The sequence below is a fragment of the Brugia malayi genome (assembly GCF_000002995.4).
Source record: "Brugia malayi strain FR3 genome assembly, contig: Bm_v4_Chr2_contig_001, whole genome shotgun sequence".
In the NCBI taxonomy this organism is placed as follows: Eukaryota; Metazoa; Nematoda; class Chromadorea; order Rhabditida; family Onchocercidae; genus Brugia; species Brugia malayi.
Genome location: NW_025062476.1, coordinates 411,532 through 431,943, shown reverse-complemented (window position 1 = coordinate 431,943; position 20,412 = coordinate 411,532). Strand labels below are relative to the sequence as shown.

The 20,412-nt window shown below is 31.3% G+C and overlaps 3 protein-coding genes across 3 annotated transcripts; 2 read left to right on the top strand and 1 right to left on the bottom strand.

Annotated features, from left to right (window-relative positions):
- Positions 1 to 1,247: 1,247 nt before the first annotated feature.
- Bm10250 (uncharacterized protein) lies at positions 1,248 to 3,348 on the bottom strand (the record flags this gene model as incomplete). Its single annotated transcript, XM_001898525.2, has 8 exons — positions 1,248 to 1,388; positions 1,497 to 1,640; positions 1,935 to 2,060; positions 2,205 to 2,326; positions 2,457 to 2,577; positions 2,646 to 2,725; positions 2,965 to 3,070; positions 3,154 to 3,348. The coding sequence occupies 8 exons, from the start codon at positions 3,346 to 3,348 to the stop codon at positions 1,248 to 1,250; spliced, it is 1,035 nt and encodes a 344-aa protein (XP_001898560.2).
- Positions 3,349 to 13,686: 10,338 nt separating this feature from the next.
- On the top strand, positions 13,687 to 15,738 carry Bm5273 (cuticlin 1 precursor, putative; the record flags this gene model as incomplete). Its single annotated transcript, XM_001898524.2, has 6 exons — positions 13,687 to 13,762; positions 14,095 to 14,295; positions 14,466 to 14,638; positions 14,757 to 14,976; positions 15,141 to 15,418; positions 15,541 to 15,738. The coding sequence occupies 6 exons, from the start codon at positions 13,687 to 13,689 to the stop codon at positions 15,736 to 15,738; spliced, it is 1,146 nt and encodes a 381-aa protein (XP_001898559.1).
- Positions 15,739 to 16,776: 1,038 nt separating this feature from the next.
- Positions 16,777 to 20,353, top strand: Bm10251 (Uncharacterized protein; the record flags this gene model as incomplete). Its single annotated transcript, XM_001898522.2, has 12 exons — positions 16,777 to 16,860; positions 16,972 to 17,066; positions 17,355 to 17,423; positions 17,783 to 17,851; positions 18,063 to 18,167; positions 18,477 to 18,578; positions 18,647 to 18,790; positions 18,995 to 19,158; positions 19,360 to 19,460; positions 19,758 to 19,863; positions 19,992 to 20,111; positions 20,226 to 20,353. 12 exons carry the CDS (start codon positions 16,777 to 16,779, stop codon positions 20,351 to 20,353), a joined length of 1,287 nt encoding a protein of 428 aa, XP_001898557.2.
- Between the last annotated feature and the right edge of the window lie 59 nt (positions 20,354 to 20,412).

The window sequence follows — 20,412 nt, the reverse complement described above, 5'->3', positions numbered from 1 at the left end:
TAATTCCAAATTTTTTCACTTCAATTTAAGCAATAAATTAATGAAATTCTGCATATTTCTAGCGCAGCAATGAATTTGGCTTTTAAATAATAGAATTCCAATGTTCATTTGTTATTTTTTTCAACTAATTTTAGCAATGAATTGATAATAATACGAATTAAATTTGAATTTTCATTAAACCATAAAAATTATTTGAAGTTATTTAACATTTTTGCTTGGCATGATTATCAGTGGATATGATCTTCCGCTTCTAGCAAAATTTTTTCACAATATGATTATAAATTGTTTGACGTATCGATTTTAAATGTTAAAATAATAATAAAATGATTAGCTCTAAATTGTTGACCTATGTTAATCGATAAATAGATGAAGTTTCTCATATTTCTTATCAAAAAACTATTGCTAGTTACAATTTCTATTAACTCAGCCATTTGACCATGTCTGGATGTGAGAAGATCAGTGTCAATTAAGTTCAAAGTGTACACTTTTCTGTGAAATTTCTGCAATTGCAATTTCCTGTTAGCACCTAATGAAACAAAGTTTAACAAATTTCAATTTTATTTTGTGGTTAAATTTATAGGAATTATAAATACAGAAAGATTTTCATAACAATGCACACTTCAATTCATAATTTAATTTTATTTCACAGTTAAAAATGAATTGAAACTATTGCTGATTACAATTTGTATTCATTTCGGCATTTTAATTTTGTTCCATGCTGACATTTGGAATTCTTTCTTTATCAAATAACTATATCCAGATGTAAGTTATGTTCAAAATATTTTTGATGAAAAGCAATTTTATGATTCTATTAGTACTTAATTAAAACAAAATTTAAATTTGTTTCCTTGTTTGAATTACAAATAAACTTTCATCGATTGAAATGCTTGCTAAGTAATAAATTTGAGGATAGCTATTGATACTGGGTAATGTTTAATTATTGGGTAAATAATTGGAGGAAGAAATATATAGCATTGCAAAATGAGATGTTCATAACAGTAGTGATGGATTTACCTTTTTTGAAGTGATTTCTTATGATTCTTAGACATAAATTCCATTTGTCTTTTTTCAATTCAATTTAACATTTAAATTCTTAAAAAATTTTGTGCTCCTATTAAGTATAAAATGAAATAATCAAAATTCTATAAAATATCTGAGAATGTTTCTCGAAATTATTGCTTCGAAACATATTTTTGTAAAAATAATACGACGTTTTCTTCAATTTTAATCCTTAATTCTGTTCATATTTACAACTTAAAATGTGAATTGGAAGTGATTGGTACACACTGTTTGAACTTTCCAAAAGTATTACAAACTTTTGCATCCGAGCAATCCATGTCATTGTCACAGTTTGATCTTTCGTCCAGTAAGAAGCAATATCGAGAATTCTGCAACATCATTACCACTTGTGGACAGAATCAAATATAAATTTTTTAATTTTAATTTTGGAATAATTAGAAATATCAACTTTCGAAGTTTTGATATCAGAATATTACTTGCTGATAAGAGGAGATGCCATTGCTGATATTAATGCAACGCTGACCGCCCGAGCATTCGTAATCATACTGGCACGGTTGCATGAATGTCGTCTGTTTTGCAGCTTTACACAAATAAAAATTCTCTAAAACTTTCTCGCAACGCTGAAAAATTTCAATAAGCTGAAATCAATAAATTTAAATCAGATAATTCAGACCAATCATCACAATAGTAGAATTGTTAAAACTATTCGAAATGAGTGAATTCCATAATCTCACCCTAATGTAAGCTTAAAATTAACATTTATTCTCTTTAATTAGATGAGAGGGACAACTAACTTTGGAAAAATTAGTTTTATTATAATTATTAAATAATTTAAATTTTGATATTAACAAATAAGAGGTAGAGGGGAGGGAAGTGGGATAGTGATTGAAATGTTAGTATAGTAGATAGTGGACCTGTCCAGATTGACAGTCAGCATTGAAACGACACTGTCGATTGCTTGTTGTTGGATTGTAAGTGCAGATGCGATTACCTGGGATACCTGGGACACTTTCTTCTGAGCAAATCTCGAAAACAGAGCACTGAAACTTAGAAAATGATGTAGGTGATGTGTTTGACATCGTTTCAGGAGAGAATAGTTTAATTTTATAAATAAATTAGATGAGTGGAGTGTTTTTAAGTTGCAGATTGATAAGATGATATGATTAAAAGGGAAAAGCTACTACCTGATAATCAGCAGTACACTGCTTTTCATAGCCTTTTGAAATAGCACGGTTATCAGTGAGACTCAACGGAACCGCACCACCTCCAATTTCATCACTTCGAAATGGACTCATTTTAGCCGTAGCTAGAAATGCAAACTTTGATAAAAGGAGAAATAACTTACTCTAATAAAATATCGATTGATTTCAATTTGAAATGCTCAATAAAATTACAAATGTATGACTGAGTTATGCATAAATTTGTGATCAACTTACGATAATCAATCGATACTATGCATGCATTAGCATTATACTGCTTACTGAAGGAGCACATCTCTAATAGACCGCAATCCGTGTTGCTTTGACACGTTTTGTACGGCAGCGCATCCCGGACGACCTGAATGAAATTCGATTTGCTGGAACTGATTTCACGATTATCCGGTCTTATCATATCACTAGACTAACCTGACAAGTCATCATGCCATTTGTGTTGATGCAGTGCAGGTGCTGAGCACAGTCGGCGTCATTGTAACATCGATCAGTCACTGAATTTAATGAAACTAAATAAAAGCTTTCTCAATTATAAATTCAAAATCAAATCTAATAATTCTTGCTGAAGTTGAAAATAAGTCATACTATTAAATTGTATGAGTCATTCTAATGTATAAGTTAAAGTGATTTGCACAGAATATCTATCCTATTAAAAAACACAGATGACTAATTTGATGACTCGATGTTTCGGGTCGATATTTTCAACTATTGCAAATGCAAATTTTGAACTTACACTTCCATCCAAGCGATGCGTACTGACAAGAGCCAGGCCAGCCAAGATATATGCATTTGCCAAGTACACGACATTGTGCATCATTTTGACATGTAATCTGTCTTGACTATAAAATGACAAATATTTTGAAATTTTTGAACTTTTTTTCTGCATTTCAAATAACTTAATGAGATATTAAGTGCAGGTTACTTGTGCAGGATATATCGTTGGTGTTGTGGGCATTTGTTCTAAGGCTTGCTGACAGAGCATTAATCCGGTTATTTCCGGAACACATCGTTCTCCTGGATCACATTGCGCATCACTAATACAGTATTCTACGAATTTTGTGTTGCCAGGTTGTATGATGAGAAATGAAGCTAACAGTAGTATCAGTGCAGAAGACATTTAATTATTTGCAATCCCTATAAATGACTAAAGGTGCACTCCGTTTTGCATTACTGATTTCACTCAGATTTGGGTGATTCAAATCAATCGGTTGATAAAAAGCATCAAGAATGAAATTGCTAGTTTTTAAGAAAAGTCTCTGAAAATGAAAATTTTAAAAAGGAATTGCGAAGTACAACTTTGTGGTAGTGATAGAAGTCTGATCAAATGTAAAGTTAAATACTTTTTGCCATGAGCAGAAGGTATTGCCTAAGTCGTCATCGCCACATAAAGCGCTTAGTGATGCGTTGAAAAACCATCCCTCGTACGATCAGTCCTCAAATTTGTTTGAATAATTGTATTAAAGAAGGTTTTCTCAGAGATCCGGTTCCCTTCATACCTTATCTAATGTCTGATGATTCATCTACTTTTCTTTGTTGATTAAATGGTATGTTTTGTGCTGGGGCATCAGTTAATGAACTTTCAGTTTTTCACAGAATATTCAATTTTGTTTGCTTTATCACCCAGAATTACCGCATTGTTATCTCTCTGGAAGGAATTAAAAGAAGTTTTGATTTGAATGCGATCATTTGCTTTAATTCTTATAAATTAAAACGAAATTGAAATCTGAGGTACTACTCTAAGTTATAAGTAACAAAGTAATCACAGAGTTAATAACTAACAGTCACCAAAATAAAAAGTACAGAAAAACCCACAAATGAAATAACTGGCAGAATAAGGAGAGTTAGCATCGATGTTAAGCGTTCATTATAAAGCACAGTGCTAATCGTATATAAATGATACATAAAAGATAAAATAAGTAAGTATTTCTGTGTTTCAATAGGCTTCATCCAATCTTATTGTTTTATTGTACATTCAATTAGTTTAGGAGGAATGATTTGAATCAAATTATGTCATCAATTTTTTAAATGAAAGGAAAATATTTGATTGACCATTTCCGCATTATGTTCAGTCGGTCATCACAGTGAAGTCTCTCTCTGTAGTGATCTGTGCTGTAAACAGTAAATTTTAATAAAACAATATTCTTTTCTGTGTCATTTCAAAATTGCATTAGATGAAAACGACATTTTTATTTTGAAATAGTAAAGTAAACAAAAGGGAGATGAAACTGGAATGAAAAATGGGTGGTTGAATTGATTGTATCAGTTCAAGGATACAAGTTGTGATCGTCTCGATGGATGACATGTATCACCGATGCATCCTAAACGCTTCAAGTTTTTTCTCACAAATGGAAAAATTGAGAAAAAAAAAAAAAAAAAAAAAACGGAAATCATGAAAAAATTTGTAAATTAAACTGTTTAATTCCATATTATTCATTCAAATAAATAATTGAATTAATTTTTGAAGAAACAATTGTATTTAGTGCAAAATGAAATTTACAAAAAAAAAGTGACAATTTGTTTGACAGTTTGTTTTATGCACTATGCTTCTTGAATTATTTTAAGTGTTTATGAATAAATTTGCATATGGCATAGATATCCTTCTTTTCTGTGAATTATTGTCCTCTAATACTACTCAAATTCATTGGTCATTTCATTTGAAGTGAGCTCAACAAAAGAAAGAAATTACAGAAAGGATTCATTAAATGAATGATGAAGAAAGGATTCACAGAGTTAATAATAAAATTTGCAAAATAACTAGGCTGAGAAATTTTTGAAGTATCTCTTAAAAATTGGATCATATGTATCGTTTGTTAACATTACGTGTATATTAAGATAATAATATATCATTTAAATCATTTAAATATCATTTAAAGAACCCTTTCAAATTAATTATCAATTCTGAATGGAGAAACAGAGCAATTCAATTCAAACCAAATGATTGGGTCATTTGTCTCATTCATAAATTTATAATAAAAATACATTACTAGAAACGGTGCTGTTGTCATTATAACTTATGTTTTCATAAACATCTTTAAAAATTTGAAATGACAGCAAATGAAAAATGCTTCCTCTAAATGGACATTTAAATATATGGAGATAATGTCCTGAGAATAAAGATGTGCTGCAAATTTGCTTTGGCCTATTATTATTATTTGAAATGATGGGACAAAAAAATCTTGAACCAACGTGTACGTAAGTCAGTGTTTGTCAACAAAGCAAGCCAAGTGACAAACTTTTTTGAGTTAATGTGTTCATCAAAAGTGGAAGATTCTTTGGGTTGCTGCAAAGATTTTATCAACAAATTTATACATCGATCTCACAATCGAAATTGAAAAAACTTGGATTTGCACAGTGGAAGAAATTTAAAATATGATGGAATGCCACAAAAAGCCTTCAATTAATTGTTTTAGCATTAAGAAAACCACTGACTCTGTTGAAATTTAAAGCTAACTTAACTAAAGTACTCAACTTAACATATTAGCTAATTAATATGACGTATACCACTAGCAAATGTCAACCTTATCTCTTTAGTGTATAAGGAGAGAGGAAGACAATGTCACCGCTATGCAGCGACAAAAATCGTAACTGTTTTTTCGAAGGATCAATGGTTCACTTTCTGATCTTTGAGTTGCAAATTAATTAAAGTGAAGCAAGTTGATAACTTTGCTTTCTTCTGTCAGATTTAATTAGCTGTTGCAAACTTAATTAAAGTATAACAATAATCGGATGGAATATTTCCATTGCCAATTTTTTCAGATATAATTATTTTCATGGATTTTGTTTCCATATTTAATTATTTCAAAGTTTTGTTTCGTTTTTTTTTGGTGTAAGAATGAATGTGAGTAAATGTAAGCCAATCGCTTCAATTTGATGATTATTCATGAATATTATGCATAACTTTATGTAACATACATTTTTCTATAGTTTTTCTCATTTAATTGAATGACATCAAACTTTTAAGAATTGTTGACATTTTCATGCAAATAGGATAGTTTAATATGCTGTCAAACACAAAAGATTTTTTATTAAATTTAGATTCAAATATCGATGTGAAATGGAATAAACTGTGTGACTTAATCAGCTTACTCTTATCTATTTAGAAATTCAAACAAAGTAAGTTTAACCACAGTGTTCCTTGACCTTTGGGTTGATAATGATAATGATAAAGATAATGGTGATTACTCCGATAAAGACGGTAATGGAGAGTTCTCTGATGTCATTTCCTTTTGATTCCTGTAAGCTCTAATTTTTGAAATAAAACTTTCTTTAGACTGATTGAAACAATCACTGAATCTTTTAAGAGAAATGTTTGTCTGTTTTGAACTCTTAAGGCTGAAATTAACTTAAAAAGATGAAATAAGTATATGAAATATCGTTAATAGCAATCAGATCAATGTGAACTATTCATATTTGATAACTATATAAAATAAAAACAAGCAATTGCTACAATTTGGAAGTAATGGAAATGACTATAAGAAGTTATAATTGTTAATGAATAGGAAAGAAAAATAAAAACTTGCAAAAAGTTTCATAAAAGTCCTCTGTTGCTGCTCTTCCATATCATTTCAAATGTTTACTGATCTAAACTCATTGCTTATGATTATCAGTGATAAAGCATTAGGCAGTAGTGAAATCGCTACTGATAACATTGAAACTCTGAAATGTTGCAAATTTTATGGAACTAAAAATTTTTGATCCATGAAAAAGCGGAAAGTACGCGTAATGCAAATGACAGAAAATTTAAATATCCTAATTTATAATTCGTAGTATTATTATGCATACAAGAAGACTTTAGCTGCCAAAGGAGAAAGAAACTTTTGTAAACCGACTTTCATCAATGATTTCTCAAATTCTATGCTATTAATAAACAAGTGAAAAAAGCTTTATGCTGTACTTTAAGCTCCATAAAACTACTTATTACTAATTTAACTGAGACGTAAAGTACGTGTTTGAGGTGTCTCTCGGGCTTTTCTGCCAAGATCGATCCTTCATGCTAATCTGATATGCTTTATTTATCATAATCTTGTTTGCCTTTCATTATGTGCGTCGAATAAGCCTTCTTTTTCTTTGCTTTCATAACTGCGGCATATTCCACTATTTGACCTTTGCTTTACCTGAAGTACCTATTGGCGAATCAGTTACTCTTTGCTTTACCTGAAGTATCTATTGGCGAATCAGTTACTCTTTGCTTTACCTGAAATACCTATTGGCGAATCAGTTACTCTTTGCTTTACCTGAAGTATCTATTGGCGAATCAGTTACTCTTTGCTTTACCTGAAGTACCTATTGGCGAATCAGTTACTCTTTGCTTTACCTGAAGTATCTATTGGCGAATCAGTTACTCTTTGCTTTACCTGAAGTATCTATTGGCGAATCAGTTACTCTTTGCTTTACCTGAAGTATCTATTGGCGAATCAGTTACTCTTTGCTTTACCTGAAGTATCTATTGGCGAATCAGTTACTCTTAAATAAGTTTTGTTTCAATTTTAAATGGAATTAATGTCGAAGAGAAAACTTAATTAATGCATTTTTGTAATAATTGAAAAAATTTTTAAATTTATTTAAGCATTTCAAGTTTTCTAATAAAAAATGAACTTCGCGTATTATTTTTTTTTTCGCAGAGTCATTGCAATGTACAGCGAAAATACTTCATTATCAGAGAGTAATTATCAGTATGATTATCATTATCACTAAAACTAATTACCTGTGAGTTGTTGTACATTTCATCCTGATTATATGAGCTGAAGGAAATTTTTTGAGAGAAATTACGATCATAGCGATTGGATCGGTTTGGCTTTCGATGCTTTAAATCGTTTTGGCAATGGAATCAGTAAGAATGATGTCATAATGTCATTTGCTGGAATCATCAATATTCAGTGCAAATCATTTCTTCTTTTCACTGTCACCGATCGATCACCTAACAGATCTCATACTAGAAGCCTTATATAATTCCTATATTTATCTGTTTGATAAGCAATCCGATCAAATTAAGTGAAAGAACAATACAATAAATAAAACTTACTTCATTTAAATTTAAAAATGACATTTTATAATTTTCGCTCCTTATTTGAACTAATCAGCAAGAATTAAAAGAATATTGGTTCAAATAATCAAAATAATAATTGCTATAATATTCAACTATTCGGCTGCTAAATAAAAAATGAGATAAAATTATTAGATTGGGATCATATACTAATGCATCTTTCTTTTTCCTTCTACATACCATTTGCACTTCTCAATCTTTCTTTTTGCGCATATTTTTTGATGGAATCCCATTTGATCTTCCATTTTACAGGCTTTTCTTTCAATTCAAAAATAATTTTTCAGCAGCGCTATAATAGAAATTTAATAACAAAGTTTGAGAAATAAAAAAACTCGCGATGAACTTAGTAAATTTGCTTTAGATTTAGACAAGTGCGCATGACAAAACAGCTAAAAATCATTCCCACATAACTACCACTGATTCAGAGTGCAGGAAAATATATAATTTTGGAAAGATGAAAAATGATATTGGAGGAGGACAATAGAATTAGAACCCTTGAAAATATCATAAATATAATCGAAATCGTAATTGATCAGTTGTTCAGATAATCAAAAACGCCTTAAATGACTTTCTTAAACAAAATCAGACAATATCGGATGAAGAATTTGCATTATGAATCTCATTGAATCTGACTGAATCAGGAATGCATATTATCATTTATAAATTTGATTTAAATTTGAAGGAATGAAAGGAAATGTGATAATTGCGATATCGCAGAAAGTTATGAAAAATGAGGAAAAACAATGAATGCAATTGATATTCCTCATTGCATGGAAGAAAGATTTGAAAAGAAAGTGAAAGAGAAGTAGAAAATATGAATGAATGACTGACTGACTGACTGATTGATATTACCGACAAATAACTTTAAAGTTTATCTTTCTTCTTTGCAGAAAAATTTAATTCCATTTTCTTTGAGTGTGGAACTCATCGAATTATTTCAGTGAAAGATTTTGAAAACTTTAAATTTCTGCTAGACTGTAAGGGTTGGAATTGAGAGAGAGAAATGCCATCTATTATTTGATTTCTTCCAATGATTATCTTAGTGCTGCCTAAATTGGATTTCAGAAAGATTAAAGTTGCTCATTAAATTTAATTCTGCAAATTAGAAATCTCGCGACAAATGAGTCCTGAAAAAACAATTGTTTTGCCCCCCGGCAACAATAATAGAGCTGTCAGACAAGAAGAAAGTAAATTACGAATAACCTAAATTTTGATTATCCATTTCACTGTTTACAGGTATCTAATTCTTTCTAATGTATTAACAATCACTTTGTTGATCTGATTAAAAGATTAAAATTTGAATTTCTGATATGTGTCATTTCTACATAAACCATTTGTAAGCTTAAAGACTGTATTCTGACACATTCTAATTCTTTAATTTGCATCTTTCGTCTTCTTTATTTGTTCTTTCTTTTTTGCATCAGTAAAGTAAGAATACTATAATCATCAAATTTAATCACTTTTAAGTAGGTTAAAGTAGACATACTATTATGCTTGCATATCTGCGTGCGCATCATCAGAACAACAAATTAATATTAACAAAAATCAATGTTCAAAATTGAAAAGAATGAGAGATGTCTTTTATACAGTAATTTGCAATAACAGGTCGACGGATGAATGACAAATGTCATTTTCGTTTTCCCGACAACTCTCGATGCTGATAATAACAAAGATTTCTCTAAAATGACCAATTCATTATCTCTTCAAGATAGTATTGCAACTACTGCAATATGTTGGCAATGATTATATTGATAACGATGATGATACGTGATACGTGATACGTGTTATCATCATATGATGTAACGTCAACTTGTGATAACGATAATGTTAGATCAGTGATGATCCGTTTGCATCGGTATTCTCGGCAAATTAGTCTACAAAATAATAAAATATTATAATAATTACTCAGATTGTGAATTTTGACCGAAAATAGATAGACGGAAGGGAAGAAAGGAAAAACAATTGTTGGATTCGTCCCCAATTATTTGATTATTTGATAGATTCTATCGATGATCACTTATCACTTCCTCACTGCAATCCTTCCCTCAACACAATATTTGCTCTATAATTTCTCTTTCTTACTTTTCTTTTCTTTCTTTTTTCTTTCGGAACAACAAATCACTGAAAAAAAAAAAAACTTCCATTCATATCAAATATAAAATAATTATTCGAGCAAAAAAAAAAAAAAAAACAGAAAAATGTGCAATACTATGGGTAAACTAAGAGAGAAGGAATGATTATCACAGATTAAATCTCTCATTGTTATCATATGCAAAATTATCTCCTTGTTTTTTTTTTATAGTAACTTATATTTTAATACTTTTAATTTCATGCCAGGAAAATAAAGTGAGCCAATATTTTAGTCAATTATAATTTGTAAAATGTGGCGATTAAAATAAAAGATGGCATAATGAATTTTTGAAATACTAAAGAAAATTTTAGGAAATACTTTATTGTTATTTATTTAAATCATTTCTTCAAATTATTCATTTATTTTTTTTATTTCTTTCTTTCTAACTTTGCCATGAACATGCTTTACTGAGAAAAAAAAAAAAACTTAAGCATCTACCTAAATAATTAGGGCACTAAATAAGGAAAGAATCTTTCTTGGCCATGAAATCATTACTGGCAAATGTATCATTTAATGCTCCAAAAGAAGTAACAAATTTCATTTCAAACGATAAAATTGATGTAAACACTGATAAATTACTCTATGCTTTCCTTACTTACTTACTTACTCTCTTCTGATGGCATTGCAAAAATCTCTTTGTGATTCTCAAATGACTTATTTCAGTGGCATTCTGTGTTTAACTTCATTACATCTCTTTAATTTATTCTTTCATACTTTGCTTGGCAGTGTGTTTTGGATGTCATAAAGCCATCATTTCTTGAAATAAATGGATGGATACAATTTAATTAACCTAAAATCCATTAATTTGGGACCAAATAAATGAACGAGAAAAGTACTGAAAATTAGTGGTATTCCACATGCCATACAGTTCATATATTTCTGATTCCCAAGGTTTTATGAGTTGTTAATTTGTTTGAACATTTCATTGTGATCACCTGGAATGTTGTGATCACCTGGAATATTGTGATCACCTGGAATGTTGTGATCACCTGGAATATTGTGATCACCTGGAATGTTGTGATCACCTGGAAGGCACTAGTTTTGCATGAGATAATTATTGGATAAATTCACTAAGACAAGGTAAATTCACTAAACTTTTAAGATAAGTCGAGCTAATTTCATTTAAAATAATTTTGGAGAGATGTGCTACACATACATAGTGCACACAGACACACACACACACAGACAGAGACAGACACAAACAATTCATTATTGAAATGAAAAGTAAGGAACAATGGGTCTGCGAACAATCCGAGAAAACTTCTGGTGAAAGTGAAAGAAGGAAGAAGAGAAATACTGCAAGTGACATGAATAGATGACGGACGAAGCAAATCAAAATTCTCATCTTTTTTCCAGACTGAGCACCGATAGGAAAATCCCGAGAGATAAATCACCGGTGGCAGTGAAGTCGTCTGACATGTAACTGGCGCAATTGTCTGGATTTGTACGCATTGTTGTCACCATCTATGAGATTTCCTTCACGATGATACCTTGATACAGTGGGAAAAGTAATTACTATCTACCGATTCCTTTTGTTTAACTCTCTTGTTAAGATCTGAATCTAGCTACTTCTGGTGAAAATAAAATTAGATGATACTGGAGTTACCAGAGATACCAGAAAATAATACTTGCTGTGATCAATCAGACATTTTCTCTATTGACATTTTCAAAATTTCTCAATGCTAAAAGTTTAATCGTCATTCATCAGTCTTGCTTGCTTACCTTCCTTTGAGCAATGTTCGAGTTCTTCTCTAAGTACGAGAACAATCAATAATTTCGCATTCATTTATTATTTCTCAAGAATGCGAGGCGATTCTCGATAAGGGTGGATCATCACTATCATAGACGCTGAAATTGAGAAACACCCTACCGAAGTGTCACCAACAACGATTAATCACTGATAGAGGTTATAAAGAAAATGGTCACTACGACGATATAAAAAAATAAAAGATCGTTCATTGACGCGGTAGGTCTGTTTCGCCGAAACAAGATACCTGATAATAAACGGACTTACGTCCGCAACAAAAAAACTGAGTCTATATCTGGAAAACGAATCTTTTTCTGGTAAAAAATAAAATGTACAAAGAAAACAAAAATGAATTTGTATCAAATAAACAAAATTAGTGTTTAACTGATGAAAAAGGAAATCTATTCAACATAACTACGCCCAATAGTCTAATCAACAGAAATATGCCTAATAGTCTAATCAATAGAAATATGCCCAATACTTTATACTTTCACTTTCTTAAATGCTTATTACATGAAATTATTAAGTTTGCTGAAATACATTAATAAATACTATTGAACAGAAGGAAATATGGAAGAGAATCGAAATTGATTTGAACCATTTACTAATTAATATTCTATCGTAGTTTCATTAATAGTAATGAAAGTAATGCAAGGTGCAATGAAATTTAATGAAAGTAATGAAAGAGATCCAATGAAGAGAATAATGATAATAGCAATCACAGGCTGTCTAGCAATAAGTAAGTGATAATGGTGATAATCAAGACTGTGAGCAGTTGACAAAGATGCGACACTGATTATTGAAATACTTAGAATGCTTTAATTCATTATGCTTCTTGATATGCATCTTAGCATCATCTGTTTTACTTTTTTTCTGATTTCAAAGTTATCTGTCATCAGAGTGTGTTTAATGATAGATCAAAAGAACGCTTAATAACAATGATAGTAAATATGTTAATAACAGTGGTGACAATACAGATGATGAATGTGATAGTAAAGTGATCATGACAATGTGATATAAATAATGGCGATAGTGACAATAAGACCGATCTTTCTACTTGTGAAAGTTTTTGAGTGTACTGATGAAAAACCGAAAATATTTGACCCGAATCTGTACTGGTTTATGTTGTTTCTTGTTTGAAAGTATATCCTTCATCTGTTCAAACCGTTTTTCTTTTTTGTCTTTTTCTTTTCTTACTTAAAAATTTTTTTTTGTTTGAAAATACAAAAGAAATAGATGTTTTAAGAGGAGATTGCCGTACTGATACGAAGGCAAAGAGACGAAGAAGAGAAAATGATACTAGAGGTTAGAGGGCATGGGGGCAGGACAACCGAAATGTCAAATGTCACCGTAAAAGCAGAACAGACATACGGGATACCCCGTTTCCAAAATTATATAAAAGGCAGTTATTTTCATTGAGATAAGGGTGTAGGTGTCAACAACACCAGCAGCAGTAGCAGCAGTAGTTAGGTGGAGGAACGGCAAGCAATTTTAGTTTCTAAAATAAAATCTTACTTTATTCTTCTGAAAAACAATGCTTCGTCTTACCGCTCTTTGTGCTACTCTTTTCGCGGTGTCATATGCAATTCCTGTTGATAACGGCGTCGAAGGTATTTTATTTTCCTCAAATATATGCGACAGTCTTTCATAGGATTTTTGTCATTTGTGCTGTGACATCTGCGCAGCTTTACAAAGAATTTATTCACAATTTATGAAATTTTTAATGAATGCTAATTTGTTTATATGACCATCAACATGTTAGCATTATCTCTATAGTTTTCTTATAAAATTTTAATATTTGAGAAAAGAGCCAAGTCCTTTATTCGTTATGTTTGTCCCGAATCCATCTTTATTTATTGTTTTATCCTTGGAAAATTAGATTTTTTACGAAGAGAAAAGGAGTAGGTTTTGTTCAGTTTCATCCAATTACATTCATTTATAGGTGAGCCGGAAATTGAATGTGGACCAACTTCAATAACCATCAATTTCAATACACGTAATGCATTCGAGGGACACGTTTACGTGAAAGGTCTTTACGATCAAGAAGGCTGCCGTAACGATGAGGGTGGACGTCAGGTCGCTGGAATTTCACTTCCTTTTGATTCCTGCAATGTTGCTCGTACGCGGTCTTTGAATCCACGAGGTATGTGATCAGTTGAATCTGTTTCGATTTGAGAAATAAAAACACTTTCTGAACAAATTTGAATAGATTTAAACGATAAAAAAGAAAAAAAAAAAAAAAAACAGTTTGTTCAGCTTTTTCATAAATTACTACAATGTTTCTCGAAATTTTTACACGAAAATTCCTTGCAGGTATCTTTGTAACGACCACTGTTGTAATTTCCTTCCATCCACTGTTCGTCACAAAAGTTGATCGAGCATACCGAGTGCAGTGCTTCTATATGGAAGCTGACAAAACGGTCAGCACCCAGATTGAGGTGTCTGAAATCACAACTGCTTTTCAAACTCAAATTGTCCCCATGCCTGTTTGTCGATACGAGGCATGTCTTTTTGAATTTTTTGAATTTGCATTTATTTATACAATTCAAATTCAAACATGAAAAAATCTATTTATCACATAGTAGATGGTGACAAATATTTTAGATTTTGGATGGTGGACCAACCGGACAGCCAATTCAATTTGCTACCATTGGCCAACCAGTTTATCACAAATGGACCTGTGATTCCGAAACCGTTGATACCTTCTGCGCAGTTGTCCACTCCTGCTTTGTGGATGATGGCAACGGTGATACGGTGGAAATTCTGAATGCAGATGGTTGTGCTCTCGACAAATACTTGCTGAACAATTTGGAATATCCAACAGGTAAGTGAGATAATCGGTAAAGCAATCAACAATTAGCACTAATTTCTTCACTTTCCTTTAAAATGTAAACGAAAAACAGAAACAATCTTTTTGGATTATCAAAGAAATGCTTTTCGAGGGTGCTTAAATTAAACTTATCTTTGTCAATTAACTTGAATTGTTAGATCTTATGGCTGGTCAAGAAGCGCATGTGTACAAATACGCGGATCGATCACAACTTTTCTATCAATGCCAGATCAGTATTACCATTAAAGAACCAAACAGTGAATGTGCTCGACCACAGTGTTCAGAGCCGCAAGGATTTGGAGCTGTTAAAACGGGCGGTGCCGCGGTTAAACCTGCAGCAGCTGCTCAACTCCGCTTGCTCAAGAAGAGGTCTGCGGAACCAGAGAACGTCGTCGACGTGAGGACTGATATTAGCGCCCTTGAAATCAGCGAAGATGTATGTCACCTTGCTTATTATTCTTATTCCTTTTTTTATGATTTTTTCCCACAATTGTCTCTTTTCAAATGCTTTTTTGACTTTTTTTTTTTTTTTATTATCTAATTCAAAAGGAATTTTAGAATCAAGCTCTACCAGTTGACTTACGTCATCGTGCACGTTTGCATCTCGGTGGACAACCAGTGGTACTCGCCGCAGTGCAAAACGGAATTTGCATGTCACCATTTGGCTTCTCAATGTTTATGGGTTTGAGCATTGCATTGATTGCTGCCGTCATTGTCACCATTTCCTTGAAATTTCGTCCAATGCAAAAAGCATGAAATTATGAAAACTATGATAGAAGTGTGATTCAAACAATAATAAGATGTCATATTTCTTTCTTTTCATTAATTTTTAATAATCAATTTAGTTAGCGAAGATTCGAATGTGTAAAAATTAGCCATAGGATAGATGGATAGTTCTTCTATTGCTTTGCTGTGACCTCCGAACACTTCACTACCCTTATGGCACTCTAACCTTGTCACCTTAGGCTATCAGCAGTCGTCTATTATTGTCAACTTGTCTTTACCATTTGTGAAAGTATCACAAATACTTGTACTGCCCATTTTTCACGGGCATTGCTGTTTTCTCTCTGTAACAATTATTTCATTTATTTGCATTATTGCAATTAAAAAGATTTCATTGCTATCGCTACCATTCAAAACAGATATGAAAGGTAATAAATTAATTGGGAAATACTGAATGTTACTACCGGAAGATAATTCAGGAAAGTTATGCACCACAAACTGAAATACGCTCTAACCTTATCATAGATCAATCAATTCACGGTTAATTGATATTAGCATCCTTTTCAGCTAGCAATAGGAAATTTTCTCATCATCAGGTTAAGTGAACTTTGTTAATTGCTCTAAAATGAAAAGGGAAATTGTGATAAGAACTCCAACTGATAGAATGGAAATCAATGAGTTTTTCAAAAAAAGTTAAACATGGATGAAAGCTTTTCAATCATTTGTTAACGCTTTTAAATTTTCCAATAGAATTTTGATAGAAAGGGAAATTGTTGAAGAAAAAATACATTTAGTGAAATGAACTGCTTTGATAGAAAATGCCAACTCAGTTTGAAAGAGCTAAGTTTCTATTAAATCAATTCAAAGAAATATAAGAAAAATGTTAAAGTTTAAATAATCTCTGAAGTTTCTTTTCCAGCACTAAAATTGTTGAAAATGCGGCAATTTGTGTTATCTTTGGTAAATAGTTAAGAAATAATAATTAAAATAATTTCACACTAAAAATACTTTAAATACTTTATGCAAAAATATTCACAAAATCATTGTGTCATATTAATTTTACAAGCGAGAATGGATGTGAAGCGGTGGTTATTCACTTTGTTGCTGCTAAAAATGAATTTTGGAGAATTGGATGAAGTAGTAGATGATGAAAAGGTAGACTGATTTATGTTTCATTTCATTGAAATTTGGAAGATCGAATTTTCTAGCTGTTCGTTTTAAGTTTCAAACAAAAATCATCAAAATTACACTTTTTTCTTTTTGAAGGAACTACTGGAAGATCCAACCACTAACTATTACACTCATCCAATACGCAGTAGTGTAATTTTTGTCAAGACTGTATTTCGAGAAAAGTGCAAAAAGTTTGAAATTCACTACTTTTATTTCATATTATTTTAGAAATGTATGTCTCAGTGATAAATATTTAATTTGATTGGTGTAGTAAACTCTTTTGATTCATTCATCTGCTAATATCTGCTAATTACTTATTTCATTGATTGATTTAATAAACAGACTTTGGCGAATTGTCCTTTACAAAACTTTAGAACAATAGAAATTTTTCAAAATATTTCAAATATTATTAATTAAATTTGTGTTTTTTAAGATTTGGTACATAATTAATTAAATTTGTGCTATAAGTTTTTTTTAAGATTTACATTTTCTACGTGGTACAGTAATGAATCAGCAACGCCATATGTCATCTATGAGACAACTGAAAGGTTCGTTTGCTTTTGGCTTTGTGATTCATCGCTTTTCTAAATAAAATCTACTATTCGTCTTTGGCCAAGTCTTAATTTCAAGAAGTGAGTGGAATTTTAAGGTGTTCTAATTTGCAGTTAACTTGCTAATATTAACTTTCCTAAATAAAAATTTTGAAAATGAAAAGACGAAGCAAATTTTCAGTCCTTTAAGTAATGTCACATTTTTAAATGATTCATCGCTCTTACATTTTTTAAAGTAATAACTCATCTAAAATGTTTCGATTTACAAATAAAATATTTTTTTGTGAGCAAAATAAATAATATTCCAGCAAATACTGAATTCCGTTTCATTCCAAACTAAACGGAAAGATTTTCAGCGGAGCAAGATTGACATTTGGATATGATTACGATCGAGTTCCGTTCACATCGTTGGATAGTGGACACAGGTAAGTGAACACAGGTAATAGTGCTGTGACAATAAGTAGATATGAGCATAAAGCAGGTAAGATGGCAAATCAGTTCTTATCAGTAATATTTATAGCAATATATCATGCAGAATTGTTCCATTTATTATGAAACAAACTACGATTAATGGAATCGAATTTTTTTTAGCTTATGAATTCTTCTTTTTGCTCAATTTTAATTTTACTTTACCAGTAAGATGAAAGATTCCATCTCTGAAGATATCGCTGCCATGCCGTACGGTTTCTCATTCATTATTTTATACGGAAGCTGGAAAGCCAATCTCGTTTTCAATGGAAGGTTGATAAATTATACCTTGCTTAAATTTAATCATAAATTTAAAAGATGAGTGCATAAAACAAAAATGAAAGGTATATTTATCATTTAATCTTAGCAAAAAAAAGATTCAAGCATCACTAAAAATGAATTTATCACAAATTTCACTTTGAACTGTTAACAGCAAAACAAAATACTGATATTATATCACTGACCATAACAAAAAATCACGTGTTCTTGACGAGATAAGTAGTACACATTGAATTAAATTCTTAGTTAAAAATTAAAATTCAAAAGCAGTAAGTGAGATTTGAACGACAAATTTATATTTAGATTTTATTTCATCAATGGACGTAGTAGAATGTTGATGAATGCCAGATTCGATTCCACGAAACCGGCAGCGTATGTTTCCGGCTGTGATCCACGAAAACAACGGTATTTTTGAAATGCTTTGAAATATCAAAGCACTGAGCTGAGCACTTACTAGCATACTCTATTTTCAGAATTATTATTCGTCAAAGTCCTTATGTGGATCCTTTCAACTGGGGAAGCTATCTGTGGATGTCGAATATGCGACCATTGGGATTAATCCAACCGGACAATACTGTCATTTGTTCCTTACGATACTTTCCGGCTGGTCAAGGATCGTTCGTTTTCATGTTTTATATTAAAAAAAAAAAAAAAAAAAAAACGATTAGTTAGTACTTGAACTGTTCCAGAAAATCAGTTAGTTCATTTGGAATTGTGTAGTTAAATAAAACTTAACAAAGCTCTGTGCAATCAAATAAAACTTACTATCTAAGCTTTCTACTTTCTACCATAAGATAAAATAACAAAGATGTTTTGATCAGATTCATGCTCGGCGCATATGGCCAACGAAATCGGAGCTATCTTCATTCTCCTCGTTCATTTATGGGATTGACACTGAATCATGACAGAACTCGTTTCTTTGATATACTTTCCGACAAGAAAAAGCTCTTTCTTACCTTATTTGGAGCTTATGACAAAAGCAATCGTAAATTTTTGAAAAAAAAAAGAAACAAAAAAATTACGAATAAAATTTATGAAATGATATGTTTCAAATTTAATGAACTTTTCACTAAACTAACTGAAAGCACTGAAACACTCCTTGAAGTATATACTATCCGTTTTTTTATCCAATTCCGAAATAATGCACGGAAAAATGTCCGGAAGGTGAATATATTATCGCTTTTAGATGTTTTACTGGAGGAGACGTATGACGAATATGACCTAAGTATTGCTATGACCTTTCATGATTCAACAATTAGATATCGAGTAACCGGAAGCATCGATACCGTGAGTTGTGCTCCTTCAGTTTTTCAGGAATGCTAGTTACTGTTTGGTGTGAACTGCAACTATCATTCCTTAAAGTTCATTAGAGAAGTTAAACAACTTCCAATTCTCTATGGATGAGTTTAAATTAGATGGTAAGAATATCAGATTTGAGTACAATCCTAAAAATATTTGCTAGCATAGCTATTTCTTATTGTCATTTCAAATTTACTTATTCAGAAAAAGATTTCAGAAGTTGAAATGAAGCAATTATGTACTAATTTCTAAAAATAAATACTCATTTTAGGATACTTCATTTAGACTTATAAGAGTGAATGTGGTAGCACACCTGATGGTCTTCCGGATCCGTGCAAACCTGATCCTCATGATTTTTATTTCAGCTGCTTGCATGTTGGGTATTATTTAAGTGAGTGATATTTCATTTTAATTTTGCAAATTAGAACAAATTATTGCTAAACAGATTCTCATCTGATCTGATTGTTACAGTAAGTTGACATGAATTGACACCTTGCTTCTTAATTAGACAAATTTCAGCTGAAGAGCGGGAGACAATTCCTAATCGAACCGCCAGTCGTTGTACCCTAGCTGGTCCAAGTCCCTACAGAAGCATACTTGATCGAAGTCAACAGTTGAGATACACATACGCATACTGGGGTTTTTCATACTTCTAATTAAATTGCCACTTATTAATTTTCTCTATAAATTCGTTTCCAAAAATACCGCCACCTTTTTTTTTTTTTTTTTTTTTAAATTAATGTCAATTTTCAGAAGATCTATCACTTATGCATATGCAAGATGAGGGAAATATCACTTTGGTTATCGATGGAGTGCAAATGATACCTCCACCGGAACCGGAAATTTGCCACACAAGCACTTCTGATTTTGACTGGTTCTGAAATTACTCCCTTTTTTGTTATCACTTCGTTTCTTTTTCATTATCAGTTTTGTTCTCTGC